At 36.6% G+C, this 26,880-nt stretch overlaps 2 protein-coding genes across 2 annotated transcripts in view; one reads left to right on the forward strand and one right to left on the reverse strand.

The window, feature by feature from the left end:
* The window catches only part of LOC144446135 (phosphatidylinositol 4-kinase type 2-alpha-like), a 57,373-nt gene extending 42,612 nt beyond the window's left edge, over window positions 1–14,761 (forward strand). The window contains exons 6-8 of the mRNA XM_078135854.1: window positions 2,862–2,995; window positions 7,330–7,389; window positions 10,023–14,761. Coding sequence (XP_077991980.1) covers window positions 2,862–2,995; window positions 7,330–7,389; window positions 10,023–10,199 — 371 coding nt within the window. The 3' untranslated portion in view covers window positions 10,200–14,761. The remainder of the gene's footprint in view (window positions 1–2,861; window positions 2,996–7,329; window positions 7,390–10,022) is intronic.
* A 3,710-nt stretch (window positions 14,762–18,471) lies between these two features.
* The window catches only part of LOC144446527 (RNA-binding region-containing protein 3-like), a 66,363-nt gene continuing 57,954 nt past the window's right edge, over window positions 18,472–26,880 (reverse strand). The window contains exon 13 of the mRNA XM_078136311.1: window positions 18,472–19,479. The gene's annotated coding sequence lies outside the window, so the exon portion shown is untranslated. The remainder of the gene's footprint in view (window positions 19,480–26,880) is intronic.

The raw sequence follows: 26,880 nt of genomic DNA on the forward strand, positions 1-26,880 counted from the left end.
ACTTAAAAACTACTGGGCAGATTGGGCTGAAATTTGGGTGAAACATTCTTCAGGGTGTTTATACTAAGAATTGTTCATAACATGATGAGCCCATCAGTGATATGCAAATTAGGGCTAAAAAATGTGTCTGTTTGGTTAAAAATCTTTAATTCCAGAACTACTGAGCAGATTGGACTGAAATTTGATGGGGACGCTATTTTTTACCTTCTGTGTGTGTGTGTATATGTGTGTGTGTGTGTGTGTGTGCGTGCATGTGTGCGTGCGTGCGTGCGTGTATGTGTGTGTGTGTGTTTGTGTTTGTGTGTATTTGTGTGTGTGTGTGTGTGTGTGTGTGTGTGTGTAAAAAAGGACTGGTTCAATTCAAACAAAATTTTGTAAACATGTTCCATAGGGTAATGGCAAGAACTGATTAGGTTTTGATAAACATCCATGAATATTAATGAGTAATTTACGTAATTAATACTTTTCAGTAGCATGACGGTTTTCCCCTATTAGCCGTTCAAGTGCTACAAACCCGACTTGGCAAGCCAGCAGGTCTGGTATAATAAACATTGTTTGCATCTCTAAAGCTGTTTGTACTGTCACTGATAATAATAGAGAACAAAAGTTGCACAATAAAATATGTCACTTGTTCTTTGTTAAAATAAAGATAGTGGGATTTTGACAAATAGAAATTAGCTCAAAATTTCGGGAATTTGTTTCAGTGTTGAAATGCCCGAAAGTAGTACTAGCGAGCAAGAGAAACATTTACAAATGTTGACTTGGTGTTAGGTAAGAGTGCATTATCACATTTGTAAATATTGGAAACACACATTAGTTAGTGATAAGAAAGATAAGAAACCCCACTTGCTTGGTTAATAGGAAAATCCCATAATGGTTAGGCTATATCTCAAGAATGCACTCTTCAAATTCATTATACATGTAACTTGGTACACACATTTGCAATACCAAAGTGCATCTGTCCTGAAAATATTATCGATTTAGCTTTTAGTTTCAATAATTTATTGCCATATTTCGATAATTAGATGTGGTGGCCACACAAAAGAAAGTTGTTGTTTCTGGTCAGGAAATGTTACCTAAAGTAGTGTGACGATGCAAATTTTTTGTTGATTGTTCCTGATTAGTTGTGCAGTTGTCTTCCCTGAAGTAGCAATTAATGTAGGTGGAGTCATTTTGTGTTTTCCCTTGGATATGTGTCTGCATTGGCACGACAAACACGAGAAAAGAGAAGATTGAGGCAGGGTATTTAAGTGATGCAAACTCACCAGAAAACAATTCTTTTTTTTCTTGGCCTTAAAATAGGTTAATAGTGGGCACGGAGTTCACAAACAGGTGAAATATTTATCATTGTTTCAATTTTGTCAAATATGGATATATCATTTTGAAATTTCACAAACTAATGCGCAGATGAATAAAGAGAAATCATGTCTTTTTAGATTTTTGATTAGAAGTTTAGGAAGTATTATATTGACCTAGAACTGTCTCTTTTTTTACCATGTTCTTTTCCATTTCTCTCGATAACAAATTATCGTAAGCTTGTACTCATTTATCTAGCTCGGTATCTCAGGAAATAAATACACTCTCACATATTTATCAAGTGTAATAATCTATCATACCGAAATGTATGTGGTCAAAATAAGAAAAATATACCAAGCCTAGCCTACAAAGAAAATTTCACAACCATGTATCAAAAAAAAAAATACTGGTCACCTACACATTGACCTCTATATAATTATCTCCATGTGGGCGAGTCCGCTGTTCAGGATGGGTCCGTGACAAATATATAGTGTACAGTAAGGGTGACACTCAACAAAGTCTTGACAATTTTCCTGTAGTTATTAAAGGAGTGTGAAACTTATAGGATTTTGAGCAGATGGTACGTCTGTCGGTCGATAGGAATGTATACACTTTACTTAGTGGCGAAGTAGGGCAATAATACTGTATCACTTCACTGTATTAAAGTTGTTAAACTGTTGCGATGCTTACCATGAAGTATGTAAACTTTCTCATGCGTAATTATAGCAATGTTATGTGGGTTTGAATTTTGTTTATTATTTGCCGTGGGATTACAAAAGTTGAGTGAAGTCAAGGATGGCAAGCTTTCCTGTGCTTGAATGGGGGGGGGGGGGGGGGGGGGGCATTTGAACATGATGCAAAACTACTATTTTTACTGAGTGACATTTGTTGCCACCAATTTCTTTAAATCATGTCTCCATTCAGTCAAATAGAAGTGAAATATTTGAAGGGAGTGGGACATGTGTCGTCTATGGAGACTTGTTTCCCTTGCTTGGCACTAAGCTAAATGTGTCTTCTGCAGAGACTCTGTTCCCTTGCTTGGCACTGAGCTAGCTTGTGGCCTTCGGCCATCGGGAGCTGCAAACTGTTTGTTGGTATATCTTAATTGAAATCTTGAAGTGCAACAAACGGTATGGCAGTCTCCACTCACAAAGGTCCATCAATGTGTTACTGTTTGAGTTCACTAAAAATTCTCAACTTTAACTAAACTACGTCCACAAATGGGGTCAGTAAAGACCTCCCATGTATTAAATACATGTATCTACAATTTTTGTCTAAATGAAGCCCATAAATACTGACAGATTTAGAGTCGTAAATTAGTGACACGTCCTTCAACTGCAACCAGACCTCACTTGTCATATAAATTGTATTTTGCCAGTGAAATTTGACTGAAACTTCCCAGGTATTTTATAGGTTACCTTCCATAATTATGGTACAAGGTATGGAAAGCTATCTAACTTTTTCCAGGTCTCATCCCCATCCCTTTGACTTGTTCCAGTTATTGACAGAAGAAGGTTTCATAGCTAATGTAATGCTATATGTCTTGTCTGTATTGATACGCCTAGATCCATATCATTGGGCCTGGCTACCCCAAGCAAAGACACCATTCTCCAATGAAACCAGAGATCTAGTACTGCCACTGATATCTGACATGAATTTTGTACAAGAGTTGTGTGATGATCTCTTTGAATTATTCAAGGTAGGTAGATCTTGTGGTAATCGCAAATTATGAATTACAACAGAAACAGTGAAAGTCACTTAGCAATCACAAATGATAGTGTATTAATTACAACACTGAGAAACAGTGAAAGTCACTTTTAGCAATCACAAATTATACATATCTGGCAGTCATGTTTTCTTAGACTACCATCACACCATACACGATGTCTCATTTGCAAGACTTGTTATTAAACAATTAAAAAAGCACAGAATTTGATTTGAAAATACAAACCCAAATAACTGGCCAATATTTGATATCAATGAAATTTCACAGTCACTTATACTTATTCCAATTCTTTAGGGAAGACATCGAAATCAAGTGCACCGCAATTACGTGTCGTCACGAGTAGCAACGAGTAGCTCCGATGTACTACGGTGAATATTCATGAACTTTACGTTGTAGACAATAGAAAGTAAACACCTATTGTCCGTCATTCAAGAGTCCAAACTACGATCATTTACGCGTAGTCTCGATTATGAAAACAATTCTCAAAACAAAAGAGTGCATGCAGATCATTTTCAGCGTACTATTTGTCAAAGTTGTCATTCATTCATTCATTCATTCAGTCAGTCATTCATTCTTATAGCTTCCGAACAGTAAACATGTCCTTCCTCCGTCATTTACTCCAACGAAGGTCAGAATTATTTTTGACTTTTCTACCAGTGAATCATTGAATGTCTACACCATCCTAATTCTGCTGAAGGTTTTGTAAATTAATTCAACCATTGTTCAGTTCAAATAAATTAAAGTAAAGACGATATGAGATTTGATACATACTGATATTGTTACATGTACAGTAACAGACATGCACAGTGCGCAGATCACATACAATTTGCTAGTAAATGAAGTGCAAATTTGCCGCCATAAGAACGAAAGGCCTAGCGTGGGAAGTATTTCGGAAGACACAATTTACCTGCTGTCTCGTTGCGATATTAGTGGGTTGTTCATCATTTCCATCACTCGTACCTGGCTTACTAGCCGGAGAAAAGAAATTAGTTATTTGTCGTTTACCGTACTGAAACCGGTCACTATTGTGACACTTTAAAATTACGTCGTGATAAAACCAGTACGATGAGATGTCACTACAATGAACAAATGGTTAATTTCCGACTAATGAATTCTGTTCGAAATGGAAATCACCAATAATGTTCGTACTCATCGAACTTCAATTGATCGGGTGATAAAGGGCTTGCGCGTGCTCTCCATGTGGGCGAGTCTGCTGTTCAGGATGGGTCCGTGACAAAATCTCAAATGTTGAGCGCTCCATCTTTATCTCTACATGTACTCCAAAATCTATGGATTTCAAATTCACTGTATCTATGATTTGATGCTTTTAAGAAAAGGTACAGAAGTATGGCTACCTCGATATCAAATAATAAGTTGCTCTCCCTCTATCCCTTCCTTTTACTTTAATAGTTTCGGAGTCTCAGCAGATTTTTATTTGTTTGATAACTGTCCCAACACTGACACGAAGTTGTTAAGGCTTTTTCAAAATAAAATAAAGAAGAAGAGGAATAAAGGTGCTCACTGAAACTCTACTGTGATGGTGCAGTTGTATCGCCTCATAATATTTTTGTTTTTTGAAAGAATAAAAGAATAATAATACTATAGTAATAAAAAAATCTGAACTGAAGGGCACTATTGCGCACCACGTCTCGTTACGCTGTGTGTGACCACACACTTAGGGAACGGAACGGAACCCCAGTACTTCGATATTGATTTGGACTACGGTATCATTTGCCGGTTTTAGATACCGACTTTTCCCACGTCGTACCTCCTCCATCATCCATGCAACAATCAAACGCTCAGAATGTATGGAATTTCTACAAGTTTGCACATGACTATGAATATTGAAGTTAGATTTATTGCGTATTTGATTCTCTTTTGTTGAGTTGTAAAAAAAAAAAATCATGGTTGGTGATACTCACTACAATGTTACGATAATCTTACTTCACCCAGGACCGTTACAATATCACGTCCATGCGTCAATCACAAACTCCAAATTGACATTTCTACCAGTACGCTTGTAAAAGATTTATTTAGTATTGAAACTTGGATTTCTTGTGTATTGAAATGTATTTGGTGAATATCGACCATGAACACTTGTACTCATAAGAAAAGTACAGAACTAGTTTCATCAGCACATTACTGGCAGGATTGCATTGTTTACGGTGACGATTGCTACTTCCATGCTACGATACAGAATGATGTCATCATTGGAAACACGGAAGGTGAGAATTGCTATCTATTGTGTGTTGGCGACCACAACTACGCATATCTACGCTCAAAGATGACATCTTTACGGGAAACAAAGAAAGGTGAACTGATTATCTATTGTCAGTTATTCATGAACTTGAACACCTCATTATCTCCTGTTTCACTTAGTACATCGGAGCTGCTAGGAGCTACTCATCGCTACTCGTGACGGCGCGAATTTACGGTGCACTTGATTTCGATGTCTTCCCTTAGCTGTTAAATGTTTGTAAAAAGGCAACTCAAAACACTGAGAGTTAATTGATTTTATGGAAACATGGATATTGTGAAGGATTACTCTTATATTAATAGCTGTACTAGGCAAGCATTATTCTTATAGCTGTATTAGGCAAGCATTATTCTTATAGCTGTATTAGGCAAGCATTATTCCTGTAGCTGTACTAGGCAAGCATTATTCTTATAGCTGTACTAGGCAAGCATTATTCTTATAGCTGTACTAGGCAAGCATTATTCTTATAGCTGTACTAGGCAAGCATTATTCTTATAGCTGTACTAGGCAAGCATTATTCTTGTAGCTGTACTAGGCAAGCATTATTCTTATAGCTGTACTAGGCAAGCATTATTCTTCTAGCTGTACTAGGCAAGCATTATTCTTATAGCTGTTCTAGGCAAGCATTATTCTTATAGCTGTACTAGGCAAGCATTATTCTTGTAGCTGTACTAGGCAAGCATTATTCTTGTAGCTGTACTAGGCAAGCATTATTCTTGTAGCTGTACTAGGCAAGCATTATTCTTGTAGCTGTACTAGGCAAGCATTATTCTTGTAGCTGTACTAGGCAAGCATTATTCTTATAGCTGTACTAGGCAAGCATTATTCTTGTAGCTGTATTAGGCAAGCATTATTCCTGTAGCTGTACTAGGCAAGCATTATTCTTATAGCTGTACTAGGCAAGCATTATTCTTATAGCTGTACTAGGCAAGCATTATTCTTATAGCTGTACTAGGCAAGCATTATTCTTATAGCTGTACTAGGCAAGCATTATTCTTGTAGCTGTACTAGGCAAGCATTATTCTTATAGCTGTACTAGGCAAGCATTATTCTTCTAGCTGTACTAGGCAAGCATTATTCTTATAGCTGTTCTAGGCAAGCATTATTCTTATAGCTGTACTAGGCAAGCATTATTCTTGTAGCTGTACTAGGCAAGCATTATTCTTGTAGCTGTACTAGGCAAGCATTATTCTTGTAGCTGTACTAGGCAAGCATTATTCTTGTAGCTGTACTAGGCAAGCATTATTCTTGTAGCTGTACTAGGCAAGCATTATTCTTATAGCTGTACTAGGCAAGCATTATTCTTGTAGCTGTACTCGGCAAGCATTATTCTTGTAGCTGTACTAGGCAAGCATTATTCTTGTAGCTGTACTAGGCAAGCATTATTCTTGTAGCTGTACTAGGCAAGCATTATTCTTGTAGCTGTACTAGGCAATCATTATTCTTGTAGCTGTACTAGGCAAGCATTATTCTTATAGCTGTACTAGGCAAGCATTATTTTTATAGCTGTACTAGGCAAGCATTATTCTTGTAGCTGTACTAGGCAAGCATTATTCTTGTAGCTGTACTAGGCAAGCATTATTCTTGTAGCTGTACTAGGCAAGCATTATTCTTATAGCTGTACTAGGCAAGCATTATTCTTATAGCTGTACTAGGCAAGCATTATTCTTATAGCTGTACTAGGCAAGCATTATTCTTATAGCTGTTCTAGGCAAGCATTATTCTTATAGCTGTACTAGGCAAGCATTATTCTTATAGCTGTACTAGGCAAGCATTATTCTTATAGCTGTACTAGGCAAGCATTATTCTTATAGCTGTACTAGGCAAGCATTTCTTAACACTCTTAATATACATTCATAATTCACTGTTCAAGTTATTTCAACTATATGATAATTATACAATCCTATCCTAACAAAGAACGTAGTGCATCATGCTATGTTATAAAAAAAGAAATAGCAACATATTACTGTACTAACATTGTGCTGGTAATGAGTGTTTAAGATTTAGAATTCAAAAAGTAATATGAGTAATATGTCTTTTGTATTTGCAGCTAGATAAAGGCTTTGACAAGAATCTGTTTGAAAAGCAAATGTCAGTCTTACGGGGACAGGTAAGTTTCTGGAATTATCATGAATTATCATTTAATTTTATCGTTGGATGACGTATAAATAGTGTATTTGTCCTGGGTTATACCTCTGTAAAAACATAAGTTTATTGTTGGATGACGTATAAATAGTGTATATGTCCTGGGTTATACCTCTGTAAAAACATAATTTTATTGTTGGATGACGTATAAATAGTGTATATGTCCTGGGTTATACCTCTGTAAAAACATAATTTTATTAGCACAACTGAACTGAAAGGTTCAGTAGTGCTATAGGCATGGCAAAGTGTCTGTCTGTCTGTGTGTGTGTGTGTATGTGTGTAAACAACTTAAAGTCAAAAACTGCTGGACCGATTGCTTTGATATTTGGTGGTCATGTTACTTCTGGTGTCTAGTTGGGAAATTGTTCAAATGAAAGTGATTGCATCAGGGATGTGGGTTTTGGGTCAAAAAATGTGATTTTTGGTCAAAAAACTTAAACTCAGAAACTACTGGGCAGATTGGTGCGAAATTTGGTGGGAACATTCTTAAGGGGGTGTAAAGTAAGATTTGTTCATGACGGGATGATTCCATCAGTGATATGCAAATTAGGGCTGAAAATGTGTCTTTTTGGTTAAAAATCTATAATTCCAAAACCACTGAGCAGATTGGGCTGAAATTTAATGGAAATGCATTTAGGGATGTATGGATGAAGATATGTTAAGCATACCATGATTCCATGAGTGATATGGAATTAAGGTGTAAAAATGTGAATTTTGGTCAAAACTTATATCTCAAAAAATACTAAGTGAATGAGTTTGAAACGTGGTGAGATGTTTCTAGAAGTGTTATTCTTTGTCATTGCTTTTCCTCAAAAATCTTCAACTCTGAAATTACCCAGTAGATTGAGCTTAACTTTGTTGAGAATGTGTAGATTTGTCCTCATTAATAGCTGACACAGTGAGAACAGTACATTGTTAATTAACTATAATGTTTACTTTACTATTTCCTCTGGTGGTAAAGCCTGTAGCATGGCCAGTTTGGTTTATGACTGGATTATGTAATATATTGTAAGACAGCTGTTTCATCACCTACCCATATAAACTGAATGTAGCTGGCTTTTACAATATTACAATAAGAAAACCAAGAAAGATAAACCTGTTACATTGGTATGACTTGGTTCCAAATTGATTTTAAAAAATAAAGAAGTACAAAACCTTGTAGACACATCCCTTTAAAGTTTGATTAGGATGTTGCTATACTTGTCTTGTACACTTCCAACATAGGATGGCTGGATTATGATGATGGAAATTAGGTATGAAAATTTTGTTTTGGTTACAACTTTAAATCTTCAAAGAATTATATATCTATCATTGCCCTGAACATGAAGTTGTGCGGCAACGCAATATTTGCGCTATTTTTGTTGGATGACGTATAAATAGTGTATTTGTCCTGGGTTATACCTCTGTAAAAACATAATTTTATTGTTGGATGACGTATAAATAGTGTATATGTCCTGGGTTATACCTCTGTAAAAACATAATTTTATTGTTGGATGACGTATATATAGTGTATTTGTCCTGGGTTATACCTCTGTAAAAACATAATTTTACTGTTGGATGACGTATAAATAGTGTATATGTCCTGGGTTATACCTCTGTAAAAACATAATTTTACTGTTGGATGACGTATAAATAGTGTATATGTCCTGGGTTATACCTCTGTAAAAACATAATTTTATTGTTGGATGACGTATAAATAGTGTATTTGTCCTGGGTTATACCTCTGTAAAAACATAATTTTACTGTTGGATGACGTATAAATAGTGTATATGTCCTGGGTTATACCTCTGTAAAAACATAATTTTACTGTTGGATGACGTATAAATAGTGTATATGTCCTGGGTTATACCTCTGTAAAAACATAATTTTATTGTTGGATGACGTATAAATAGTGTATATGTCCTGGGTTATACCTCTGTAAAAATATAATTTTACTGTTGGATGACGTATAAATAGTGTATATGTCCTGGGTTATACCTCTGTAAAAACATAATTTTATTGTTGGATGACGTATAAATAGTGTATTTGTCCTGGGTTATACCTCTGTAAAAACATAATTTTACTGTTGGATGACGTATAAATAGTGTATATGTCCTGGGTTATACCTCTGTAAAAACATAATTTTATTGTTGGATGACGTATAAATAGTGTATTTGTCCTGGGTTATACCTCTGTAAAAACATAATTTTACTGTTGGATGACGTATAAATAGTGTATATGTCCTGGGTTATACCTCTGTAAAAACATAATTTTACTGTTGGATGACGTATAAATAGTGTATATGTCCTGGGTTATACCTCTGTAAAAACATAATTTTATTGTTGGATGACGTATAAATAGTGTATATGTCCTGGGTTATACCTCTGTAAAAATATAATTTTACTGTTGGATGACGTATAAATAGTGTATATGTCCTGGGTTATACCTCTGTAAAAACATAATTTTATTGTTGGATGACGTATAAATAGTGTATTTGTTGTATTTTGTGATGTAAAAAAGGGTTGCATTGCCTCCTAACCATTGATACCATATAGTAGTATACACCTTAATGTGAAATTCACAGATGTTAGACTTAGTATGTATATTGATTTGTTACAGGTGTTAAACCTTAGTCAAGCATTACGTGATGGTAAGTCACCAGTTCAACTTGTCCAAATGCCATTGGTGATTGTAGAACGGAGTCGAAGACAAGGTGAACATGGACGTGTTCGTACACTCAGTGATTCATTTACGCAGAGTTTTCAGAATAAGTCACCATTCTTTTCATGGTGTTAGCCACCAAACAAGCAATAATTCTTTTTTACTGTGTAAACAATGCTGTGAAAGTTTTTTTGTAAACTTAGAATACCACCATTGTAATCAGAAACAGAGGAAACATTGAAAGTATAGCAGTTTAGACCATATTGTGGTTAGCCTAAAGACAAAAGATGGTAAGTTTGGTCACTGAGGGTGCTGTTTGCAAGTGGTGGCCACAACAGCCATTGAAAGAGTAAAATGATGGCATGTCCAAATTGTTTTACATACTATATTTCATTCTGGATTATCATTGATGTAAATTTTATGAATTGATGGAACACTTTCTCAATCCTTTTTTTGACTGCATGTGTTCCTATGTGTTACTGCAAATTGGCTAACTGGAATATGGTGTATTGAGACAATCTCATCACAAAGTAGGGATCTAGCGATAAACTGTGGAGTGAACTCAGGTCTAGAATCTACCAGTTGATTAAGACCCTGACAGTAATTCTGAAGTCACAGATGTAGTCGGAATGACCTTTGACCTGGTGCTTGTTTGGTCAAATCACCTTTCTGCTGTACCAAATATTACAGTAACTACATTTTTACTAAACTTTTTGCTGCAAATTTTGCACAGCTGTTTTGCTACAATGTAATTTCACTACTAACATTCAGCTTCCAAGTTGTTGACATGGACGTTTGGAAATCTAATGTTGATATGCATAGGAAATCGTGCTTGTGATTTGATGTTTGTATGCATCTGTAAAGTACATGTATTATAAAACATGTAATAACAGTCAGTCATCTAACAAATTTACAGGGTTTTAGGAAGATACAGTACCATAATATACTTGAATTTCAACACAGTGGTGAAAAGAATGTTTTAGAAAATGATGTGTTTAGATTATCTAGTAATTAACTTGCCAGTCAGATTTATTAAGGGGGTTATATTGACAGTAGTACAGTGATTGGCCACATAAAGGGGTAAATGTCTATTGGCAGTAGTAGAGTGAATGGCCACAGAAAGGTGTATATTGGCAGTAGCACAGTGATGATTGGTTTGTGTATAGTGTTTCTATTGAACACAAACATTACCCTTGGCAGTGACAACTAATAGAACAGTCATATAACTTGTCTTGGAATAATAAAGTAACAGTACTCTCTATTTTTGCTGATTTTAAGAATCACTTCATATTCAGCAATCATTTTGTAATCAGTTTTTAGCACAACTGATTATTGACGTAGTTCAGTAGGCCTATACGGCTCACAAATGTGTGTGTGTGTGTGTGTGTGTGTGTGTGCACGTGCTTGCTGCATGCGTGTGTGAGAGAAAACAACCTAAAAAGGTAAAAAAGCGCAGAACCAATTGTCTTGGTATTTGGTGATGGGGACATTATTTAAGGTGTGTAGATGAAAAATTGTTGAAGTGTGAAGGTGATCCGATCAGTGATTTACAAGTTGCGATTTCTTCCACATTTTGATTGTTCTCAGTGAAGTGAATGAGGGATGTGTTATATAATGTTATATATAATCACTGGGCAAAGTCCATTTTTGCAAGACTTGGTAATATGTGTGTGAGGATGTTATTTTTAGGTCTAGTTAAGAGGGGATTTTACTTTTACTGATGGCATTAGAAACCTAGTTACCAATTTACCCAGACATACATTGTATAAGATAGCTAGGTATGCAGAGAATTCAGTTGGTATATGTAGTTAACAATACAAATGCAATTCTACTGTCTGGGATAAATCATTTCTTTATTACCAGCTTTGCCAACATTATTTCAGTAAGGTTTGGCGACAATTCTCATTTTCTAGCATCAAACGACTAACAAAATCCAGCTACAATTGGACAAGTGTTTGATGACAAGAATGCGCATCACCCTACTAGCTACATACAGTAACCCATAATCATATTTACTCTTACACCAAATTCATTCATTAAAACTCAATACTCCTTAGGGTTTTATCTCATGTACTGCATTGCTCCGCGTGAATTTTCATGTCCAAAGCCATTACTAAGACATGCTTGAACAGATCTCATTCAAAGTTGGTATTAGGACAGCGTTCTATGACATACATGTGCATATCCATTTTCGTCGTGATACGATCCAATATGGCTGCCTGGCAGCCATTTTGTTTGTGAATTTTCCATGTCCAAAGCCATAACTCAGACTCCATTTTCATCGTGATATGATCCCCCATACCCAACCAATCCTTTATTGTTGGAGGCATATTCCATGTCCAACAAGCAGACACAACATATCTAAGTCTGTTTGTTTTAGGTTCACAAATGTTGTTGCGTGATCAGAGTAGTGATAATTCCTTAAAACCCAATTATAGCGGGGACTATGTCATTCTCAATGACTTGTATTTTTAATAGTTCCTTACATATACCTTCTTTATAAAATAAAAGCAAGGAATTCAATATCAGTTTGGAGCCTTTTGGCACCATTTTTTCCAACTTTTTGATGAGATTTGCCCAATTCTGTAAACTTTGTAGACATGTCTATTCAGTAGTGGTAACATTGATTGGAACAATATAAATAATCAGATGATTAATTGAGGTTAGAAATCATAGTGAAATTTACGTTATTGAATGAATTGGAAGATTTATGTTCAATAGCTTGTCAATGAATTATTTCTTGTGTTTCTGCCAAGTCTTATCTGTCTAGTATCCCATTTATTTAGCTTTTAACACAAATAATGCATGGTGTATCACTAAATGTCAAATCTACATAATTCATATTTCTTTTCATTCTGTCTGTTCTATGTAATTGAATGGTTAATGATTGATACCAAGTGATGGCATTTTGAATTTTTTTTTTTATACATATTCTGAAAGTCTTGTTCAACAAGATGTGGCCTATGACAATTCAGTTTATAAGAGTACATTTGATGAGACTGTTGACTGTCAATTGTATTGCTATATGACTCAGTTGAACTATATACACTCACTGGCAGTAAATATCAAATATATTGTTGACTGTCTGAAATCTCGTTGGACTAGGTTTTACTACATACAGTGTACAGTACAATTCATACTTTGGGTCAACAGTTTCTAAGTGTCCCTGGATTTACATTTAGGTATAGTCAATGAATGCATTGGGTAAATTGCAGTGTGTATTATGATATAGGGTCTGCAGTCACTCCCATGTTACCTCACCTATAATAGATGTGTCAGTGAAACAAAAAGCTGATCATGTGGGTGGAATAGATTATGAAGTCTAAACACTATTGGCTAAATAAATGTCAAACATAATGTGTGAGTGGACTATAGTATGAAGTCAGATGAATCAAAACGTATTCGTTTCCAATTTACCATTCCAAAGTAATTATATTGTACTGTCCTACTGACTATTCATTGTAGCATGCAGTTAGGTGATAGTGCACTAGATGTCATTAAAGTTCAATAGATAGCGTAAACATTCTCCAACAATCCTATAAACTAGGAAATAATGAATTCATTCTTAGACTTGAAATTCAACAGTACATGTATTGTTGTGTTCATCATTTTCTTCCACAGGTGCCTGTGGTTTGGTTTCTTTGTTTGTGTTGTACATTTTGCAGTCATTTATATGCTACCTACATGAAAGTAAAGTAGTAACTAGTAAGGATTGCATCTTCACAGAAATCATCTAATACTCTTAAATGTCTCAGAAGTTTATACCATGTGATCTGTATATTGACTGTCATATACCATGTGATCTGTATATTGACTGTCATATACCATGTGATCTGTGTATTGACTGTCATATACCATGTGATCTGTGTATTGACTGTCATATACCATGTGATCTGTGTATTGACTGTCATATACCATGTCCATTCACCCTCCCCACATGTTACTGAGGTGAGATTTTTATATGATTTCTGTATCATTACAAATGATTAAATCCAGGCAGAATCTGCATACTCTATGTAATGTCAGTATGCACTTCTCATATCAAACATTTGTTTTCCTAATATTTATACTCAAATGTCTGTATAAAGTCATGTGATACATATAATCCAATCATATTCATCTATCATGAAATATTTATACATATTGGGACTAGTACTAGTTCTGTAAATATTAGTCCCAAATACAATGAACATGTCATGTTACACCTGTTATCCAATCAGATTCATCTACCATGCCATGTTACACCTGTTATCCAATCAGATTCATCTACCATGCCATGTTACACCTGTTATCCAATCAGATTCATCTACCATGCCATGTTATACCTGTTATCCAATCAGATTCATCTACAATGCCATGTTATACCTGTTATCCAATCAGATTCATCTACCATGCCATGTTATACCTGAATCATATTCATCTGTCATGTTATGTTATACCTATTATCGAATCATATTCATCTGCCATTATAATTATGTGATTTCTGTGTAGTTGCCACCATTTCAAAATTGCCATTTAATTTTAATGCATTCCTAGTATTGTCTATTACTACTATACAAGATCAGCTGTGTTATTTTCACTGTGTTAACTTTATGGACTGTCAATGCATGGACTGTGCATTTATGCTTTATTAAAACTTCTATATGCACTCCACTTCAGATGTATATTAATTGTTAATAAGTGCAATCTGGACATAATAAAAGTACTATTATACAAATATTGTGATGTATGGATTGTGTACTTCATTTGTCTTAATAGCCACATTGAGTAAAGCCTAAAGGGGGCTAGGATTGAGAGTGTGTGTTCCAGTCATATCACCTACATACACAAGCCAATTCCATTCAAACTTGGCACAAAGGTATGTGCATGGCTATATTAAAATAAAACCCGATTTAAACTATGCCTCACATAAGGGGCTAAACCATAGATTTTTAGGCCTACACACATTGTTGGAATGCCAAATTCTAAACTGTAGCTAGTGTACATGGTGTACTACTTAATTGGAAAATTAATTATATGAATATAAATATATGAAATTTGAAGTTTGCATAGTTAACATATTGTCTGATTATCACAAAATCATTAATTATGCAAATTAACCATATGGCCTATAATTTACATGACATGCACTTCTTTACCATGTACTAAATTGTCAAAGCTTGCATTCAAACGATATTGACTAAAAATAGCACCAATGGCGTTGTAGCACAACTGTATTTAGCTGTTGATATGGGCGTGGTCTTGTTGCTAGGCACATTTGCATACATTTTTGGAATCTTTATTAATTTGCCAGTCTGTATTCAAACACAGATTACATTTTGTTGTATTCATAAAAAAACCTTCTGAAATATGTTATATTTAAATACTAATTGTGTGCATATGCATAACGTATATCTAAGTCAGCATGTACAATGCCCATACAGAACGCGTGCTACTCACTGAGGATTTGAACACAAAATATAATGGAGCATCTGTACTATCTCCGCCCAAGAATTAGACATCCAAGTTATAGACGTTCCATAAAGGAGGGTGATCATGAATATTCATAGAAATGAAAGTACCGTGTTGCTAGGCATATTTGCATACATTTTTGGAATCTTTATTACTTGCCTGCCCTTCCCACTTTATATCTTTGTATTATAAACCATCATTTAGCTGTTGCTATGGATGGGTGTGGTCTTGATGCTAGGCATATTTGCATACATTTTTACCTTCCGTATTGGGGATGAAAAGTCTGTGTGTGTGTGTCACCATTTTCTCAAAATCGGCTGGCTCAATACAAAGGAAATTTGCTGCACTTGTTCTTTAGAGTAATGGTTAGAACTGAATAGATTTTTGTAAACATTCAATGAATATTAATGGACTATTTGCATAATTAATGATTTTCGGTAATTAGGCTATATTAAAAATACACCAAATTCAATATCATATGGTACATACATGGATGATATCAAAGTGTGTGTGTCATATAAAGTTTGACAACATAGCTTGTAGTTTTAATGACACATTTGCATATTTAATGATTTTCAGTAATTAGGCTATATCTTAAGAATACATTCATCAAATTGAATATAATTTGGTGCGTAATTAAACTCAAATAAAATAAAGGGCAGATATGCTGAAAAGCTTGTTGATGTAGCTTTAAGTCACAGACATTGCACATAGTGTTAAATACAGCCGATATCTTTTATACCACAGACATTGCACGTAGTGTTACATACAGCCGATATCTTTCAACCCAGACATTGCACCTAGTGTTAAATACAGTCGATATCTTTTAAACCACAGACATTGCACGTAGTGTTACATACAGCCGATATCTTTTAAACCATGGACATTGCACGTAGTGTTACATACAGCCGATATCTTTTAAACCACAGACATTGCATGCAGTGTTAAATACAGCCAATATCTTTCAACCACAGACATTGCACGTAGTGTTACATACAGCCGATATCATTAAACCACAGACATTGCATGTAGTGTTACATACAGCCGATATCTTTTAAACCACAGACATTGCACGTAGTGTTAAATACAGCCGATATCTTTTAAACCACAGACATTGCACGTAGTGTTACATACAGCCAATATCTTTCACCCACGGAAATTGCACGTAGTGTTACATACAGCCGATATCTTTTAAACCACAGACATTGCATGTAGTGTTACATACAGCTGATATCTCTTAAACCACAGACATTGCACGTAGTGTTACATACAGCTGATATCTCTTAAACCACAGACATTGCACGTAGTGTTACATACAGCCGATATCTTTTAAACCACAGACATTGCACGTAGTGTTACATACAGCCGATATCTTTCAAACCACGGAAATTGCACGTAGTGTTACATACAGCCGATATCTTTTAAACCACAGACATTGCACGTAGTGTTAAATACAGCCGATATCTTTCAAACCACGGAAATTGCACGTAGTGTTAAATACAGCCGATATCTTTTAAACCACAGACATTGCATGTAGTGTTACATACAGCCGATATCTTTTAAACCACAGACATTGCATGTAGTGTTACATACACCCGATATCTTTTAAACCACAGACATTGTACGTAGTGTTAAATACAGCCAATATCTTTCAACCCACAGACATTGCACGTAGTGTTACATACAGCTGATATCTTTAAACCACAGACATTGCATGTAGTGTTAAATACAGCCAACAATATCTTTCAACCCACAGACATTGCACGTAGTGTTACATACAGCTGATAACTCTTAAACCACAGACATTGCACGTAGTGTTACATACAGCTGATATCTTTTAAACCACAGACATTGCACGTAGTGTTACATACAGCTGATATCTCTTAAACCACAGACATTGCACGCAGTGTTAAATACAGCCAATATCTTTCAAACCACGGAAATTGCACGTAGTGTTACATACAGCCGATATCTTTTAAACCACAGACATTGCATGTAGTGTTACACACAGCCGATATCTTTTAAACCACAGACATTGCATGTAGTGTTACATACACCCGATATCTTTTAAACCACAGACATTGTACGTAGTGTTAAATACAGCCAATATCTTTCAACCCACAGACATTGCATGTAGTGTTACATACAGCTGATATCTTTTAAACCACAGACATTGCATGTAGTGTTACACACAGCCGATATCTTTTAAACCACAGACATTGCATGTAGTGTTACATACAGCCGATATCTTTAAACCACAGACATTGCACGTAGTGTTAAATACAGCCAATATCTTTCAACCCACAGACATTGCATGTAGTGTTAAATACAGCCAATATCTTTCAACCCACGGAAATTGCACGTATAGTGTTAAATACAGCCGATATCTTTTAAACCACAGACATTGCACGTAGTGTTAAATACAGCCGATATCTTTCACCCACAGACATTGCACGTAGTGTTAAATACAGCCGATATCTTTCATATCTTGTACATTGCGTGTAGTGTTAAATGCAAATAAAAGGTGATCCATAAATGAAAAGGTAATCAAGAGTATTTGACAATGTATTTTTGAAGCTAATACAACTTTAAACCATTGATAGCTACATTCTGTTTGTAAGACTTAAACTAATTGAACAGGCATCATTTGAACAAAAAGACATTGATACTAATTGAAATGTCTATATCGTAAGATGTACAAGTCTTGTTAAATTTGACCTTGACCTTCTTATATCAAATCATACAATGTCTTCATATCAATACCATTTCTTATACAGTGACATTTACTCATACACTTCATGGTTTTACCGCTTTCTGCATACATGTACAAAAAAAGTCACGTATTCAAACACTTTATGCTAAACCATTCTGATTTGTGCATGCAACATATATTCAAACAATTAATTTCAGGACTAAAACATCTGAGCACTAGTGAACCACTCCTTTGAACCTCAGTTCAGTTGTGCTAAAAAGTACTTTATTTACACATCAAATATTAATGATATAAGTAAATACAAAGTACATTTCACTAGGTGGTTTTCATGAAAGTATAAATGATTCTATTGTGGTACTGTGCTATATCATAATGGTGCATAAATGGTTCTATTGTGGTACTGAGCTATATCATAATGGTGCATAAATGGTTCTATTGTGGTACTGTGCTATATCATAATGGTGCATAAATGGTTCTATTGTGGTACTGTGCTATATCATAATGGTGCATAAATGGTTCTATTGTGGTACTGTGCTATATCATAATGGTGCATAAATGGTTCTATTGTGGTACTGTGCTATATCATAATGGTGCATAAATGGTTCTATTGTGGTACTGTGCTATATCATAATGGTGCATAAATGGTTCTATTGTTGTACTATGCTATATCATAATGGTGCATAAATGGTTCTATTGTGGTACTGTGCTATATCATAATGGTGCATAAATGGTTCTATTGTGGTACTGTGCTATATCATAATGGTGCATAAATGGTTCTATTGTGGTACTGTGCTATATCATAATGGTGCATAAATGGTTCTATTGTGGTACTGTGCTATATCATAATGGTGCATAAATGGTTCTATTGTGGTACTGTGCTATATCATAATGGTGCATAAATGGTTCTATTGTGGTACTATGCTATATCATAATGGTGCAAAAATGGTTCTATTGTGGTACTGTGATATATCATAATGGTGCATAAATGGTTCTGTCTGTTGTGGTACTGAGCTATATCATAATGGTGCATAAATGGTTCTATTGTGGTACTGTGCTATATCATAATGGTGCATAAATGATTCTGTTGTGGTACTGTGCTATATCATAATGGTGCATAAATAGTTCTGTTGTGGTACTGTACTATACACTGGTCCAGTCCGGATGAATGAATGATTGGTAAGGTATCCAGCTTGCTAAGTCACACCGATTGGTAAGTTATCCAGCTTGCTAAGTCACACCGATTGGTAAGTCCTGTATGTAACCAAAAACATCGTATGAGAAATATATATCATTTTTGATAATCATGAATTTCAAATTTCTCCCCCCCAAGGATTATGGTGAGGTCCATGACACACGTATCTTTGGTTGTATCTATAGATTATAAATGTTTGAAATCATACTGACATGCAATATCTGGTACCACGGTAACAAGACACTGACATGCAATATCTGGTACCACGGTAACAAGACACTGACATGCAATATCTGGTACCACGGTAACAAGACATTGACATACAATATCTGGTACCATGGTAACAAGACACTGACATGCAATATCTGGTACCACGGTAACAAGACACTGACATACAATATCTGGTACCACGGTAACAAGACACTGACATGCAATATCTGGTACCACGGTAACAAGACACTGACATGCAATATCTGGTACCACGGTAACAAGACACTGACATGCAATATCTGGTACCAAGGCAACAAGACACTGACATACAATAGCTGGTACCATGGCAACAAGACATTGACATACAATATCTGGTACCACGGCAACGAGACACTGACATACAATATCTGGTACAACGGCAACAAGACACTGACATGCAATATCTGGTACCACGGCAACAAGACACTGACATCCAATATCTGGTACCATGGCAACAAGATACATACATGCAATATCTGGTACCACGGCAACAAGACATTGACATACAATACATGGTACCATGGCAACAAGACATTGACATACAATACATGGTACCATGGCAACAAGACATTGACATGCAATATCTGGTACCATGGCAACAAGATACTGACATGCAATATCTGGTACCACGGCAACAAGACATTGACATACAATACATGGTACCATGGCAACAAGACATTGACATACAATACATGGTACCATGGCAACAAGACATTGACATGCAATATCTGGTACCACGGTAACAAGACACTGACATGCAATATCTGGTACCACGGCAACAAGACACAGACATACAATATCTGGTACCATGGCAATAAGACACTGACATGCAATATCTGGTACCATGGCAACAAGACATTGACATGCAATATCTGGTACCATGGCAACAACATACTGACATGCAATATCTGGTACCACGGTAACAAGACATTGGCATGCAATATCTGGTACCATGGCAACAAGACATTGACATACAATACATGGTACCATGGCAACAAGACATTGACATGCAATATCTGGTACCACGGTAACAAGACACTGACATGCAATATCTGGTGCCACGGCAACAAGACACAGACATACAATATCTGGTACCATGGCAATAAGACACTGACATGCAATACCTGGTACCATGGCAACAAGACATTGACATGCAATATCTGGTACCACGGCAACAAGACACTGGCATGCAATATCTGGTACCATGGTAACAAGACACTGACATGCAATATCTGGTACCATGGCAACAAGACACTGACATGCAATATCTGGTACCACGGCAACAAGACACTGACATGCAATATCTGGTACCACGGCAACAAGACACTGGCATGCAATATCTGGTACCATGGTAACAAGACACTGACATGCAATATCTGGTACCATGGCAACAAGACACTGACATGCAATATCTGGTACCATGGCAACAAGACACTGACATGCAATATCTGGTACCACGGCAACAAGACACTGGCATGCAATATCTGGTACCATGGTAACAAGACACTGACATGCACTGCCTGGTACCAATGCAACAAGACACTGACATGCAATATCTGGTACCTCGGCAACAAGACACTGACATGCAATATCTGGTACCATGGTAACAAGACACTGACATGCAATATCTGGTACCTCGGCAACAAGACACTGACATGCAATATCTGGTACCATGGTAACAAGACACTGACATGCAATATCTGGTACCTCGGCAACAAGACACTGACATGCAATATCTGTACCTCGGCAACAAGACACTGACATGCAATATCTGGTACCATGGCAACTAGACACTGACATGCAATATCTGGTACCATGGTAACAAGACACTGACATGCAATATCTGGTACCTCGGCAACAAGACACTGACATGCAATATCTCGTACCTCGGCAACAAGACACTGACATGCAATATCTGGTACCATGGCAACTAGACACTGACATGCAATATCTGGTACCATGGCAACAAGACACTGACATGCAAAATCTGGTACCATGGCAACTAGACACATACATGCAATATCTGGTACAACGGCAACAAGACACTGGCATGCAATATCTGGTACCATGGTAACAAGACACTGACATGCAATACCTGGTACCTCGGCAACAAGACACTGGCATGCAATATCTGGTACCTCGGCAACAAGACATTGACATGCAATATCTGGTACCATGGCAACAAGACACTGACATGCAATATCTGGTACCTCGGCAACAAGACACTGACATGCAATATCTGGTACCACGGCAACAAGACACTGACATGCAATATCTGGTACCAAGGCAACAAGACACTGACATACAATAGCTGGTACCATGGCAACAAGACATTGACATACAATATCTGGTACCACGGCAACGAGACACTGACATACAATATCTGGTACAACGGCAACAAGACACTGACATGCAATATCTGGTACCACGGCAACAAGACACTGACATCCAATATCTGGTACCATGGCAACAAGATACATACATGCAATATCTGGTACCACGGCAACAAGACATTGACATACAATACATGGTACCATGGCAACAAGACATTGACATACAATACATGGTACCATGGCAACAAGACATTGACATGCAATATCTGGTACCATGGCAACAAGATACTGACATGCAATATCTGGTACCACGGCAACAAGACATTGACATACAATACATGGTACCATGGCAACAAGACATTGACATACAATACATGGTACCATGGCAACAAGACATTGACATGCAATATCTGGTACCACGGTAACAAGACACTGACATGCAATATCTGGTACCACGGCAACAAGACACAGACATACAATATCTGGTACCATGGCAATAAGACACTGACATGCAATATCTGGTACCATGGCAACAAGACATTGACATGCAATATCTGGTACCATGGCAACAACATACTGACATGCAATATCTGGTACCACGGTAACAAGACATTGGCATGCAATATCTGGTACCATGGCAACAAGACATTGACATACAATACATGGTACCATGGCAACAAGACATTGACATGCAATATCTGGTACCACGGTAACAAGACACTGACATGCAATATCTGGTGCCACGGCAACAAGACACAGACATACAATATCTGGTACCATGGCAATAAGACACTGACATGCAATACCTGGTACCATGGCAACAAGACATTGACATGCAATATCTGGTACCACGGCAACAAGACACTGGCATGCAATATCTGGTACCATGGTAACAAGACACTGACATGCAATATCTGGTACCATGGCAACAAGACACTGACATGCAATATCTGGTACCACGGCAACAAGACACTGACATGCAATATCTGGTACCACGGCAACAAGACACTGGCATGCAATATCTGGTACCATGGTAACAAGACACTGACATGCAATATCTGGTACCATGGCAACAAGACACTGACATGCAATATCTGGTACCATGGCAACAAGACACTGACATGCAATATCTGGTACCACGGCAACAAGACACTGGCATGCAATATCTGGTACCATGGTAACAAGACACTGACATGCACTGCCTGGTACCAATGCAACAAGACACTGACATGCAATATCTGGTACCTCGGCAACAAGACACTGACATGCAATATCTGGTACCATGGTAACAAGACACTGACATGCAATATCTGGTACCTCGGCAACAAGACACTGACATGCAATATCTGGTACCATGGTAACAAGACACTGACATGCAATATCTGGTACCTCGGCAACAAGACACTGACATGCAATATCTGTACCTCGGCAACAAGACACTGACATGCAATATCTGGTACCATGGCAACTAGACACTGACATGCAATATCTGGTACCATGGTAACAAGACACTGACATGCAATATCTGGTACCTCGGCAACAAGACACTGACATGCAATATCTCGTACCTCGGCAACAAGACACTGACATGCAATATCTGGTACCATGGCAACTAGACACTGACATGCAATATCTGGTACCATGGCAACAAGACACTGACATGCAAAATCTGGTACCATGGCAACTAGACACATACATGCAATATCTGGTACAACGGCAACAAGACACTGGCATGCAATATCTGGTACCATGGTAACAAGACACTGACATGCAATACCTGGTACCTCGGCAACAAGACACTGGCATGCAATATTTGGTACCTCGGCAACAAGACATTGACATGCAATATCTGGTACCATGGCAACAAGACACTGACATGCAATATCTGGTACCTCGGCAACAAGACACTGACATGCAATATCTGGTACCACGGCAACAAGACACTGACATGCAATATCTGGTACCACGGCAACAAGACACTGGCATGCAATATCTGGTACCATGGTAACAAGACACTGACATGCAATACCTGGTACCAATGCAACAAGACACTGGCATGCAATATCTGGTACCTCGGCAACAAGACACTGACATGCAAAATCTGGTACCATGGTAACAAGACACTGACATGCAATATCTGATACCACTGCAACAAGAGATTGACATGCAACATCTGGTACCATGGCAACAATACACTGACATGCACTATCTGATACCTCGGCAACAATACATTGGCATGCAATATCTGTAGTCAGGACGCCAAGGTCCAAAAGTGGCTTAAAACAAGAGTTACCTTACATTGTTTGAAGTACAATTTTTGACATCATATTTGGTAATATCTAATAATATCTGGGCCATCAGAAAACTGATGTTCCCCTCTGGACTCTCTTGCGCAAACTCACAGGAGGCAGTTTCCATGGTAACAGTGACATTATTTTGAAGGATGCTAAACATTACAAAACGTCATATCTCAGGCTCCAGAAGTGCTATAATCATAATCAAAGTATGTGTATATATATATGTTTGGGGAGACGGGCAAATCATTGAAATGACATTTCCGATCAAAGTTCAAAGTCATAGTGAAAATTCAAGGTCATCTTATTTTTTCTATATTTTTATTAAAACTCTGGCGGAAAGTTTTATATAACTAATATTAGACATAGTTGTTATCTCTGAAAATCAGTCACAAAATAGCAAATGATATTGTCTTTCAGGAAAAATACAGTAAAAGCCTATTTGGAGATGCTTTATTACAAAATCCTGTTACCAAGACAACTGATATCAAGATCCGCAATTATGAAAAAATATGACAATACTGAACATCTCAAGGTCCCAAAGTGCTATAGATTTGACCGAACTGTACATGGGTTTTAGGGGACAGGCAACTCACTGAACACACAATCTTTTTTATCCAAGGTCAAGGTCATTGTCAAAATTCAAGGTCACCTTAATTTTTCAGTTTTTATCAACAAATCACCGAAACATTACAATAATTACAATTAAAGATAATGTTATATGCTACAAAACGATCATAATAGAAAGACAATGGCAAAAATATATTGGACGTTGCTTTGAAATTACACAAATGAAATTACCAGGTCAACAAAATGATGTTACCTCGTCAACTGATTAGATATCTTGAATAATTCTCAAATAGTTTAATGCTGTATATCTTGGTGTCTGAAAGAGCTATGAGTATGATGCAATTGTCCTTAAATTGGTTTTGAGGGATGGGCTACACATTGTTATGTGATATTTTACGTATAAGGTCAAAGTCAAACCTGAGGGCAGGCGTTTCATGGGGGGGGGGTTATACAGTAATATGAAAATGTTTAGTACTGGCATATTACCGCTGAGGAAGAAACATCACAACTCCTATCAGATATCGTTGCTTAAATGGCTACAAATTCAACGTAGAAGAGGAATCACGACTAAACTTGAAATTAATCACCCAGTACGGGTAAATAAAGAGAAAACCATATTTCAGAAACAACTTATTACTGCAAGGGAAGAGATCTACTAAACACAGCAGACATAACTAACAAAATTATTCAAAGAAATTTGCTTGTTAGAACAAAACAAAACATAATTAATAATAATAATATAATGTAACAAGTCCTTTAAAATGACATAGTCCCCGCTATGATTGGGTTTTAAGGAACTGGCAGTTTATGTTGTCATTTTCAAACCTGGTTAATGCCAGGCAGCCATATTGGATTGTATCATGATGAAAATGGATATGCACATGTATGTCACAGAACACTGTCCTAATACCAACTTTGAACGAGATCTGTTCAAGCATGTCTGAGTTATGGCTTTGGACATGGAAAATTCTCAAACAAAATGGCTGCCAGGCAGCCATATCGGATTGTATCACGACGAAAATGGATATGCACATGTATGTCATAGAACACTGTGCTAATACCAACTTTGAATGAGATCTGTTCAAGCATGTCTGAGTTATGGCTTTGGATGGACATGGAAAATTCGCAAACAAAATGGCTGCCAGGCAGCCATACTGGATTGTATCACGACGAAAATGGATATGCACATGTATGTCATAGAACACTGTGCTAATACCAACTTTAAATGAGATCTGTTCAAGCATGTCTGAGTTATGGCTTTGGACATGGAAAATTCGCAAACAAAATGGCTGCTAGGCGGCCATATTGGATCGTATCATAAAACAAATTGACGTGCATATGTATGCAATAGTATGTTGCCCCTGTACCAAGTTTGAAAAAAATCGGTCCAGGCATCTCCAAGAAACGGCTGCAGACGGACGGATGGACACACAGACGCACACACGGACAGACGGAACCCAATCCATAAGTCCCCGTCCAGACTTCGTCCGGTGGGGACTAATAATATATAACTTTATTGCCATTTGCATAAATTGCATTGGAAATTGGTTTTTCATGTGCACTAATAAAAAGAGGTAAATGAATTTGAAAACTAAAGATTGGAAAGAAAACAATAATTGAATAAAACATTGGAAAGCAAATACAAGTGACATATAAAAGCAATAGATAAAATTGATGTAACACATCAAACGATTTAAAATACACATGACGCTAAAGATACAAATGCAGAGACAAATAATATGAAACTAAAACAAATGGTAAAATATCCTAGGACTGGTTTAAAATGCGAATTGCAGATGGATAACATAACATAATATAACATAACATAACATAACATAAAACTTTATTGAGTCCCTTTTAGGGTAATTGAGTTATCTGCTACAAAAGATTATTTAAAAAAAAAGAGTAAAATGTACATACAGTGTTGTTATGAATAATATAATCTAAAACAATATGTGTAGAAATTAAAAGAAATATAAATACATTAACAATACAGACCAAAACACATTAAAAT

This window comes from Glandiceps talaboti, chromosome 15, assembly GCF_964340395.1.
Source record: "Glandiceps talaboti chromosome 15, keGlaTala1.1, whole genome shotgun sequence".
Lineage (NCBI taxonomy): Eukaryota > Metazoa > Hemichordata > Enteropneusta > Spengelidae > Glandiceps > Glandiceps talaboti.